We start from the raw sequence: 11,615 nt of genomic DNA, 5'->3' as shown, positions 1-11,615 counted from the left end.
GGGGGTGGAGACCGACGGGGGCATTTGGGATTTTGCTCACGTCCGAAGTCAGGCTGCAGCAGGACTGGGACGGGGGAGGCTTGGCGTCGGAGCGACTGAAGAGAGGAGCGCTTGAACCCGAAGGGGGTACCTCTGCAAGTTTTCCCCCCTCCTGAACACCCTTTTTAAAAAAGCCAACGGCTGCCCTGGGAGAGGCCCCGGCGCATGAATCATCCTCGCTTCCTGCCCCCGCCCGGCCCCGCGCTCCGGGTGCCGCGGATTTGAACTGGACGCGGACGGGAACCCGCAAACAGGCATTTCTTTGCAGATGGGTTTGAATCAGCCAATCACAGCCCGCGGGGGCCCGCTCCGGGAGGATGGAGGCGCGGGGAGGGGGCCGCCACCCCGAGGCCCCCGCCCGGCCAGTGGGGGCGCGGCGACCCGGCCGGCTCCCAATGGCGCGGTGGGGGAGGAAGTGTCAGTTTGTGAACCTGCCGCGGCCCGGGGCCCGGGCCCAGGCCCGGCGGGCGGGACTTCGCAGCGCCAGGGAGCCTGGTGGCTGGGAGAAGGCAGGGATTCGGAGCGCGCACCCTGCCCAGTGCCCGCGCTGCCCTGCCTTCCGGAAAAGGGCAGAATGGGCGTGTGGGGTGCAGGGGAACGTGGCCACCCTATGGTCTGGGGAGCTAAGACCCCAACAGTACCCAGCCTGCCCCATGGCCCCTGACATGCACACACATGCATTTCATTTCATATACCCACTGACATACTGCTGCAGACATCATCAAACACAATCTCATGGGAGTACACACGCACTCACACAGAAAAACACACAGAAGTCTCTCCCTGTCTATAAATAATCATGACACCAGGTGCCATGGCGGAGAGGGGACCCGAGCAGGGGGTGCAGGAAACAGAGCAAGGCTGTGTTTGGCTCAGCGGGAAGTGTGTGGAGGGGCATTGAGCCAGGTGAGTCGGTGGAGGGGAGGAAGGAGCCTTGGGGAAGACTTTCAATGTCAGCAGAAGACACTGGGGAGCCACAGAAGGTTTCTGGAAGGGAATATAAGAAAGGGAACAGGGGGCCCTGGGGAAGAGTCTGGTGGAGGAAAGCAGGGTGTGACCTGCACAGGGCACTGGTGTCTCATTCCCCCTCCTAGTGCCCAGCATAACTGAGCCTCTGAAAACAGTTGCTGAATGAATGAATGAATGAATGGCCCAAGCAGAAGAGAGGCCTGAACCCAGACCAATCCAGGGGCTTGGAAGAGAAGGGCCAGATGCCAGACATCACTGGGCTTGAAGTTGGCCAACTGTGGCAACTCCCTGGTTGCAGAAGTCTAAAGATGCTCAGGAGTTTTGGGGACCATTAGTGGTACCATTAGCAGGAAGAAGAGAGCATTGGGTCAGTAGCGCATTTCACAGGCTGGTGAGAGAGACAGGTGTGCAGAGTGACCAACGACGACTTAACTGCTTGGAGCACATTTGCATCTGAGTAGAAGCATACTGAGTTTAAATGTCCCAGAATTGGTTTTCATTAAATCACTCCATAATTGAGAACAGAAAGGGGGATTACAAGCGACACAGGTGGCCAGGCAATACCAGGTCACAAGCCAGCTAGGACTTTTCCTTCCTAGATGACTTTCCTCTGGCCAGATGTCAGGGCAGAGGTCGGGAGGGGGAGAGTGAAAACTTTCCGCTGCTCCCCTGGAGAAGGCCCTCCACTCAGATAACCGGTTTGCTTAAGGTAAAGGGCTTCAGGGTCCTAAGCCTGGGAGCTCAGGCTGCCTGGGTGGGGAGACCACTCTGGTTGGTTGAGAGATTCGGTCTCTTTAGAAGGCAGCATGGTATGGGTGGGAAAGAGAAGCAGGGTTTAGAGTCAGTCCACCTGATTATGAATCTTGGTTCTGCCTCTTCCCCACTGGCCGCTTTCCCTTGCCAAACCTCAGTTTCTCTGTCTGTATAATGGGAGCAATAACGTCTCCCTCTCAGGGTTGTCACAAGGCTCCAGTGAGGTAATAGAAGTGTCTGGCACATAGCCCAGGTTTCATAAGTGGAAGTCTCCTTCCTTCCCTGGAGCAGGGGAGCGAGGAGTAAAAGCCCTGTTCTCTTTCTCTTCCAGTGTCAGGGGAAGCTGATGGAGAATCGCACTCTGGACGCAGGGGCTCGGGACTCCTATGGTGCTACCAGCCACCTCCCCAACAAGGGGGCTCTGGCAAAAGCCAAGAACAACTTCAAAGACCTGATGTCCAAGCTGACAGAGGGCCAGTATGTGCTGTGCCGCTGGACAGATGGACTGTATTACCTCGGGAAGATCAAGAGGGTAAACCTTTCCTCCCTGGCCCCCGTCCCAGCTTGGAGAGGATCTCAGATGACCACTTGGCCTGTGCTGTCCTCAGCATTTCCCACCAAGTTGTGGTGTCAGGGCCCCTGACCGTGCAGCTCCGGGGACCGGGTGCGCACTACCAAGAACTGCTGTCTTCCTTCCCCTTCCAGCCCCGCTCTGCCTCCTGGAGCACAGCAAGTGGGTGTCATCTCTCTGTCCTTCGGGGACAGAGATGGGAGAGGAAGACCACGTCCCAGTGGCTCTTCCCCAGCCACTTTCTCATGTTGCCCCTCCTTCTCCGTGCCCCAGGTCAGCAGTTCTAAGCAGAGCTGCCTGGTGACTTTTGAAGATAATTCCAAATACTGGGTCCTGTGGAAGGACATACAGCATGGTGAGTACTCCTAAGAGCTTGGGCCGCCCTGCTCCGTCCCTGGCCCTCTCCCCTCCTCCACTTCCTTCTGGTCCTTCTCTCTTGTGCTCCTGGCATCTGGCCTCGTCCCCCTACTCCCCACCAAGCCCATGTGAGGAGATGATAAGGTGACCAGTTGTGTGTTTACGTGGAAAGGCACTGCTGACGTCTGTCATGCCCTTGATTACTCCCACGTCACAAGGGAGGCAGAAAGGTGGAGAAGGTGGTTCAGGAAGGTGCCGGGAGAACCGGGCTGGGTCTCGGGCCTGTGCCTGCTTCCTTGCTGTGCTTTACTCCCTGCTGCACAGAGCTCTGGGTCAGTCTGGGGCTAGGAACAGGGAGGGGCCCAGGCAATCAGGATGGGCACCTCTAGACATGAGCACAGTGTGCTGTATCCCCGCGCGAGGAGAACCGGCGGAGGCAGCTTGGGGCTTGCTGGAGAGCCAGGAAGGCAGCGAGGGACCGGGCAAGGTGACGATGGACATGCCTGGGCAGGGATGGGCCAGCTTCAGGGGTGAGAGGGAGCTGGGCTGGGTGCCCTGCCCTCAGACAACTGACATCTTCCTACTCTGGCCACCACTGTCCCTTCCCACGGACACGACAGACATCACTAAGCAGTGACAGCACGCTTATGTTTCCAGCATGGAGGCTCAGTAGACCTTGGACCGAGGTTTAGCTCTGCGGCTGGCTAGCTGCCTGTCCTTGGGCAAGTGACATCACCTCTCTGAGCCTCAGTTTCTTCCTCCGAAAAAGGGAGATGATGAAAGTACTGGACTCCCAGGATGGTTAAATGAGACTCCATGTAAAACTCTTAGCCCAGTGCTGTGGAGTTACAGGGAGGCATTTGTAAAGAATTGGTTAGTGTAAGAAATGTTTTCAAGGAGCCTGCCAGGTAGAGGCCACAGAGCCCAGCCAGTTAGTAGTGGTTCCAAACTGCCCTTTTCTCCGAGATGTTGTGGCTAATGAAGACTTGGAGATTCTTCTCCCAGCCTCCCTTACCCCCAGTTTGTAATCCAGAGCTCCAAAGCAATGGGGGGCTCTTCTCCCAAGGTACCCACTCATTGAAGACCCAGGGAGCCAACAGGTGAGGGAAGACCCTGCAGGGGACACCGTGTAGAAGGCCCACCGTGTGCCAGGGACACAGGTGTCCCGCAGCGCCTGGGGACCGACTGGTCTCCCCTGCCTCTCCTCACAGACAAGATGGGGCCCGGTCCTTGGCAGTGCCCAGGATGAAAGCACAAGGCTGAGCGGGCCGTAGTTATTGATTACTTAAGCTCAGTACTTTATCGGTTTCTATCAATGGCTTACTTCCTTAAGCCAGTGGGGGCTTAGGGCAACCCCTGCCTGGGGGCGTGTTGTAGAATAAGAGGCAAGAGACCACATGTTCAACAAACACATCTTGAACACGTGTTCTGTGCTACACACTTTATGAGGCCCTGGGGATATCGCGATGCGCAGCTCCCATTTCTGCCCTTAACCAAACTTTTAGTTGTCTGGAGGGAACAAATGTATTAATTTATTCACCTTTCACACATAAAAGACTTGTACTCTTCAACAATAACCCCCACCCTCCAAAAGCAGAGAAAAAAAGAGATGAGAAAGAACTTGTAGATTAAAAGCAGTTGAACACACTTGGAATTGTTATATTTTCGTTTAAGAGACAGTTGGAAATGTAAATGGTCCCTGAATTTGTTGGTGACAGTAAGAAATCGTTTTTAATTTTTAGGTGCAGTAAAGGCACTGTAGTTGTGTTTTTGTTTTTTAAAAGAGTGTCTCAATATTTCAGAGATACATACTGAAATATTTTTGGAAAATGAGTAGGGATCTGGGAATTGATTCAAAATAATACAGGAGGAGAAGTGGGTGGGAATTTGGTCAAAACAAAATTGGCTATGAGTTCTTAATTGTTGATAAGAACATGGAGTTTCATTATAACATTCTGCCTATTATTGTTAATACAAAATTTTGTTTAACAAACAAGCTAAATTAGGCAGGTGAGGCAGCATGATATGGTCAGAAAGAACAAAGTATTTGATGTTAAACAGCCATGGGTTTGAATCCCACCTCTCCCACTTCACTTCTGGGCCTTAACCTCTCAGGGCCTTAATTTCCCTGTCTTTAGAATGGGCTAATGATAACAGGTACCTCAGAGTAGTTGGGGGGATTCAGTGAGTTGGCCCATGGGGCCCAGCACTTCGTCCAGCACTGAGTAGAGGATCAGCAACCGGAAGGTGATTTTTTAAACTCTTCTAATTCCCGCGAGGAGCGGAACCTGACCCCGGAGGGCCTCCTCTCTCCCTTTCAGCTGGCGTTCCAGGGGAGGAGCCCAAGTGCAACATCTGCCTGGGGAAGACGTCGGGGCCACTGAATGAGATCCTCATCTGTGGGAAGTGTGGCCTGGGTGAGTGTGGTGAGCGGGCCCCCACCCGCACCGGCCCCAAAACGGCATATGCCTCCCTGTTGGGGTCTTAGCAGGCTTCTTGTTTCTCTTGGAGCTCCAGAGTGACAGGGGGCCAGTCTGTGGGAATGGGGGCCCCGGGAGGTGACCCCTGGGGAGGGCTGGGCTCCGGGAAAGTGAGACAGCGGATGCAGTTTGGAGCTAACCCTAACTCAGGAGAGAGGATGGGTGGAGAGATGAGGCACAAAGGCTTAAGCCAGATTGTGGTGCCCCCCCCTACTGGGGCCCAGGCTGTCCTTCAGTCACCTGCTTGGACACCAACTTGGCTGCCTTGGGGAGCGTCACCCGTCAGTCCCCTGGCAGCTGGCAGGCACACAGCTCCTCCTAGTTGCTGCCGCCCTCCCCAGCCCTGTGGCCTTTGGGCTGACTGGCTTGGGGCCACTGCTTCCCTGTGGGCACTCAGCAGGCCCCTCTCTTCCGCAGGTTACCACCAGCAGTGCCACATCCCTATAGCGGCCAGTGCCGACCGGCCCCTGCTCACCCCGTGGTTCTGCCGCCGCTGCATCTTCGCGCTGGCTGTGCGGGTGAGCCCTCCCCCCTGCCGCCCCTACCTCTCCCCACTCCAGCCGGGGAGCCTAGACTCCCTGGGCCCAGATCTGGTTCCAGGTCACAGTCTGGGCTTTGGGGGCAGACGGCCCTGCTGCCACTGACCAGGGAGCGGTGTGTCCTTGGCCACGTTCCTTAGCCTCCCTGAGCCTGTTTCCTCGATGGTAAAATGGATATGGGTTGGTGCCAGGGGTAGGTGGCCCCCCAATAAACGATGCTTTGCTATCAAAAGACAAAATCCATTTAAGCACCCACGGTCAGTACATATTGGCTATTACTGTCACCTTTATTGTCGTGTGTGACTATTAATACTGTTATGAATAGAGATTTTTCAGGGATGGAGAGAGTATAGATTTGGGATCGATGAGAAAAAGCTCCTTGTGTTTCTGACAATATTGGAATAACTGCGGGTCCCTGGGTCAGTATTTCCCTCTGCTGGCCGCACGCTGACCTGTGTGGCCGCGCCCCCCCACCCCTCACTGGGACCCCACCGCCTAGCCAGACCCGCATCTCCCCGCAGAAAGGCGGCGCGCTGAAGAAGGGCGCCATCGCGAGGACGCTGCAGGCCGTGAAGATGGTGCTGTCTTACCAGCCGGAGGAGCTCGAGTGGGACTCGCCCCACCGCACCAACCAGCAGCAGTGCTACTGCTACTGCGGCGGGCCCGGAGAGTAAGGCTGCGGGGGTGAGGGAGGGGGGCTCCGCGGAGGGGCGGGGCCCCAGCTCAGCCTGTGTGGCTCCCAGGAAGGGAAGAAGCAAGACTAAGAGCCTGGCCCCAAGTGTCCAGATCCTTCCAGGCCCTTGGAGCCGCGTGCAGCCCCTGAGTGCAGTCCTCATCGTAGTTTTCGCGTTATACGGTGTTGTGAACAGAGCGCGATTAGATTAATTCACATAAAGGCTTACACAGTGCCTGTCACTTGGAAAGCACTTAACGTTAGCTGTTACTGCTGGCGCAGGGAATTGAAGGTAAACTTGCCGTTGCTCAAACCGATGAAACAGACTGCTGGTGAGGCATTAAAGTACTTTCGCCTGGAGGTGTGCAAGCAGGGGTCGGGGGGCGTATGTCAGGGATGCTGTGGAAGGAATTCTTGCCCTGACTGTAGGACAAGAGTCTGATTCTTCCCTGCCAGCCTGGGCCTCCATGTAGCCATGGGTGGTTGAGCCTGCTCCCTTGGGCTGACTGCGCCAGACCTTGTGGCAGGAACCACAGAAGTGAAAGATGGGGTCTCCGCCCTCAGGACACATCCCTACAGGATGCTCTCAAGTCCTGAGTCTTAGCGTCAAGCTCTGTTGACAGATAGTAGGTGTCTGGAAACTGGGCTTCCCCAGCCAGCAGGGTAATTTGGGCAAATCTCTTGAGATTCTTCACCTCTCAAGTGGGATTAATTACCTTGGCCCCATCAACTTCCGGGTGTGGGGAGGTCTATGGGATTACAAAGGAAGAAGTGCTTATAGAGACCTTAAAAGAATTGAGGCACTGGTTCTCAGTGCATCTCCTGCCTTTCCCCTCCCCCCCAACAAAAGATTGAGTAGGTCTGGAGTGGGCCAAGGAACCTTTGTAGTTTAACCTTGACCTCAGGTGAGTCTGCTGCTCACAGTCCATGGACCGCACCTGACAGGTTATGAACAAAGCATCAGTTGTCATTGAAGAAACACCACTTTGCTCTTCTTTCATATTCAGTGCATAGTTTTTGAATGGCCACAACAGGGTAGATACAGGACTGGGTGAAAAAAAAAACCAGACGTGGTGCTGCCCATGGAGTTTACAGGAGCCACTATTCTCCCACCAAGTCTCCAGGGCAGACCTTCCCATTGTGGTAGGTTTTGAGAAGCTGTGTGTGGGGCCCAGTCCAGAGATGGGGGCTCCCGTGTGTCACGAGGAGTGCAGGCTTTGAAGTTAGGGAGGCCAGACCTTGAATAACCAGCCACCATTTGCTTCCTGAGTGACCTTGAGTGGCCCATTTAAACTCAGACTCTGTACAATTCGGGCAGTGGCCCATCTTTCACCAGATGGTTAGATCAAACCATACAGCGTATGCCCGCTCCCTGGTCCTCCCCCTGGCACGGCCTCAGTGCTCGGTAACTGTGAGCTCCCTTCCGTTCTCCCGGGTGGGGCACAAGCGTGTGTTGGGAGAGGCCGTGGAGGTGCCGCCTGGCTAGGCGCCTGGGCTGGCTGACCCGGCCCCTCTGGCTCTCCAGATGGTACCTGCGGATGCTGCAGTGCTTCCGGTGCAGACAGTGGTTCCACGAGGCCTGCACCCAGTGCCTCAATGAGCCCATGATGTTCGGAGACCGGTAGGTGCTTGTCTGATCCGCTTCAGCCTTGAGGGGACAGGGGACAGCGCTGGCTGTGGCTCTTTCAGACTGCCCGCCAGGCCCTACGCAGGTGGGGGTCTGGGAGGGGGGCACCTGTCTACGGGAGGCAGCTCGGGGTGAGGGAGGCCTTCTTGGTAGAGGACTGTGCCAGGCCACAGCCCCGGTTGCCATTGGCTTGTGGGGGACCTTAAACAAAGCACCACCTCCCCTAAGCCCCAGTCTCTTCCAGAGTCTTGGGGAAGGGGGTCTGACGCAGGAGGCCTCGCCACACCCCTACCCAGGCTACTAGAGGAGCCACTGGGAGGTGGATGATTGATGTGGCTTCTAACGGATGGGGCTAAGCTAAGTGTCACACCAGATACTGTGTGTCTTGGTTGGTGTGTCAGGGTTATGATTGTGTGTGTGTGTGTGTGTGTGTGTGTACACATACGTGGGTGCATGTGTCTCAGAGGGGAAGAGAGTGCCCACTGCAGCCCAGCCTAGCTCAGCTCACTCTGAACTCGGCCATGCTCCAGGATAGTGATGTTTGGGAAAGGGTTTGACATAGGGGGAGGCAGGGAAGTATGTCGTGGTCTGTGCCCTGCCCCATCCTGGCCCCTGCCTCCTGTAGGGACCACTGGTCCGTGGGACGAAGACAACAGTGACTGTGGGAAGGTGGGTGGGAGGGGGCGGGCGAGAGCTGGGCTAGGGTGCGGTGTCTGCCCCTGGCCCCCACAGGCCCCTCTCCACCTTCCTCCAGGTTCTACCTGTTCTTCTGCTCCGTGTGTAACCAGGGCCCAGAGTACATTGAGCGGCTGCCCCTGCGATGGTGAGATGGGGGGGCTCGCTCGGCCCAGGCCCACCCCTGCCCCTCCCAGCTGCTCCGCTCCCACCTCCCTCCGGGAACAATTCCACTTCCAGCCACCGGGTCCCAGCCATGCCCCTGCCCTTCAGCCTGGGCCCCGGGAGGCTCCAGGCCAGGCTGGGCCGGCTGCCGCCTCACCCCAGCCCCACCTACTCGCCCCCTTGCCCAGGGTGGATGTGGTTCACCTGGCCCTCTACAACCTGGGGGTGCAGAGCAAGAAGAAGTACTTTGACTTTGAGGAGATTCTGGCTTTTGTCAACCACCACTGGGAGCTCCTGCAGCTTGGCAAGGTACGCAGGACCACGGGAAGGCAGAATGGCCAGAGTCCATTTCACAGCGGGCTTACCGAGGTCCAGAGAGGTGAGAGGTTTGCCCGGGGTCGCACAGCGCAGGACTGGCATCTGGGTCTCTGGAGGGCCCCCCCTCAGCAGCACCGCCTGCCTGCAAGGGCTGTTGGCTGGGAGAAAGACCCCGAGCCTCGCAGCTGCCACATCCCTGAGTCCAAGCCTCTGAGCTCGTGCCCTGCAAGGGGCTTCCTGACCGAGGGTGGGGCCGCCCTGACTCAGCAGTGAGGAGTAGGGGGGGTGGATCTGGCTGCAACAGGGCTCTCTGCAGAGAAGTTGGACCCGCTCCAGATTACCTGGCTCTAGTGGAAAGTGAAGTGGTCCTGCCCCCTGCCGATCTTACTCTGAATAGCAGAAGTGGTCATGGAGGCCTGGGAGCCTGGGAAGGTAACCAACCACAGACTTTCAGGAGGTCAGAGGTAGCCAGCACAGCTTTGGCGCTGAGCCAGGACTGGAGCCCGGGCGTCCCAACCTCTCTCGTGGTGGGGCCATGCCCCTTTTCCCTAGCAGCAACCTCAGAGTCCTCTCCACCAGTCCCAAGTGGGGTGTCTTATCTACTGACTGCCTGAAACCCTTCTTTGATGAGACAGGAATTTACCAAAAAAAAAAAAGTTTAAAAAAAGGATGACCATTTATGCTTTGCAAAAACTTTCCATATACATAACATCTTCATTTGTAGTGTTTGATAATTTGTAAAAGCTGTACATACCGTAAAGTCTTAAAAGATAGAGCTGCTATTTTCTGATATATAAAAAAAGTACATGTTCCTGATAGAAAAATTGTTAAATGCCAAAAAGTATAAGGAAGTATACTTTAAAAACTTATCCATACTCCCCCAGCACGCCACACATAAACACCTGCTACTAATGTATTCCATCCTTTCTTCTGTTTTTCCCTTTTCCTTGGCTTAGGTTATGTAGTATATAAAATTTTAAATCATCTTTTTTTTCAATTCATATTATATTGTAAATACTTTTCCATATTCCAGAAAAGTTTTTCATCAACATTTTTAATGGCTTCATTGGTTTCCACCATTTACTTACTGCTTTCCTGCCTGTGGGGCAGGTACTTTCTTATTTGGCTGTCATTAGGAGGGACACTGCAGTGACCGTTTTTGTACTTAAAGTTTTGTTTGTGTTTCATGTTAGATCTCTGTGATAGACCCCATCGCGTGGCATTACTGGGTCAAGGGCATGGGCATTTTTAAAGCCCCGGATACATCTAGGATGGGAGTTACTCTCCCCATTTCCAGATGGAGAAGTGAGCTCANTTGTGTGAAACCTCTCCAGACATCTCTAGACAGACTTATCCACCCTGTTTTCCTCCCACCTTCTCATGGTGTGGGGCCCAGACACGCCCTGTCCTTGAGTAGTGGGGCTTCCTGCCCGCCCTGTAGATCGTCTCTTGAGGGGAAGACTGTCTGAGTCACCTCCTCACCTCAGGGCAGCTCAGCTAGTGTTGGAAGGATGAGGGAAGGGCCTGCAAGTGTTTCCAGTCTCTCTGGGGAGACCAGAGAACAGAAGGGTGTAGAATCCAGTGTCTTGGCCATAGCAGTTCCACCGGAAGCTAGAACTTCCGGTAGGAGGTGACCTTGGGGCCGGTTGAGGCAGAGAAGAAAAGGGAGAGGAGCAGCAGGAACCACAGACATGCAAGAGGAAGGACGGGGTGGGGGACCACCGGCCACACCCCCAGCCACCACCTGCACCCCTGGTCCCACAGGCCTTGAGGGGTCAGCGTCTCCATGGGCAACTCTGGATTTTAGTTCTGGCTCCAGGGAGGCAGAGAGAGTAATTTTAATGCTTGACTCTCCACCCCAGGAGGATGGACCGACAGACTCCAGAGCTTTCTCCTCCCCCTGCCCACTCCCCAGGTTCCTCTGCGGCAAGGAGATCAAGAAGAAGAAGTGCATCTTCCGTCTGCGCATCCGAGTACCACCCAACCCACCAGGGAAGCTGCTGCCCGACAAGGGCCTGGTGCCCCCCGAGAGCGTGGCCTCCTCTGAGCTGCGTAAGAGAGGAAAGAGCAAGCCTGGGTCAGTGCCTGGGGACCGAGCTCGGGGTCTCGGCTGCTCCCGGCTCCGGCCCCAGCCTATGTGCTGTGCGGTGGGTCCACAGAGCACAGCGACATCCAGGCGAGCAGGGGACACCTGGCTCCCGGTTAGGCCCAGCTGGGGGCACCCCGAGAGGGCCAGTCAGCGACTGAGCTGGCACTTGGTCCCGCATCCCAGGTTTCTTCCATCACAGCCCCTATTGCCTTGCGTGGAGGGAGAGGCAGATCATGAGGCCCCGTCTTGCTGGGTTAGAGCTAAGGCAGAGAGGGAAGGGAAGCGAGAGTGTGAGAGAGGTCCCTAGCTCTCCTGGCCGAGCCCCTCATCCTGGGCGTTCCAGGCCGAGCACCTTCTCTC

The 11,615-nt window shown here is 55.8% G+C and overlaps 1 protein-coding gene across 1 annotated transcript in view; it reads left to right on the top strand.

Moving 5' to 3' along the window:
* Positions 1-2,097: 2,097 nt before the first annotated feature.
* Positions 2,098-11,615, top strand: part of PHF19 (PHD finger protein 19) — a 16,545-nt gene continuing 7,027 nt past the window's right edge. Inside the window, exons 1-9 of the mRNA XM_077769946.1 lie at positions 2,098-2,293; positions 2,606-2,687; positions 5,011-5,106; positions 5,587-5,687; positions 6,230-6,378; positions 7,907-8,002; positions 8,763-8,831; positions 9,037-9,157; positions 10,996-11,243. Coding sequence (XP_077626072.1) covers positions 2,108-2,293; positions 2,606-2,687; positions 5,011-5,106; positions 5,587-5,687; positions 6,230-6,378; positions 7,907-8,002; positions 8,763-8,831; positions 9,037-9,157; positions 10,996-11,243 — 1,148 coding nt within the window. The 5' untranslated portion in view covers positions 2,098-2,107. The remainder of the gene's footprint in view (positions 2,294-2,605; positions 2,688-5,010; positions 5,107-5,586; positions 5,688-6,229; positions 6,379-7,906; positions 8,003-8,762; positions 8,832-9,036; positions 9,158-10,995; positions 11,244-11,615) is intronic.

This window comes from Crocuta crocuta, unplaced genomic scaffold (genome assembly GCF_008692635.1).
Source record: "Crocuta crocuta isolate KB4526 unplaced genomic scaffold, BGI_CrCroc_1.0 scaffold95, whole genome shotgun sequence".
Taxonomy (NCBI): domain Eukaryota; kingdom Metazoa; phylum Chordata; class Mammalia; order Carnivora; family Hyaenidae; genus Crocuta; species Crocuta crocuta.
The sequence above is the reverse complement of the archived record's forward strand: the minus strand, read 5'-3'. Positions and strand labels throughout refer to the sequence as shown.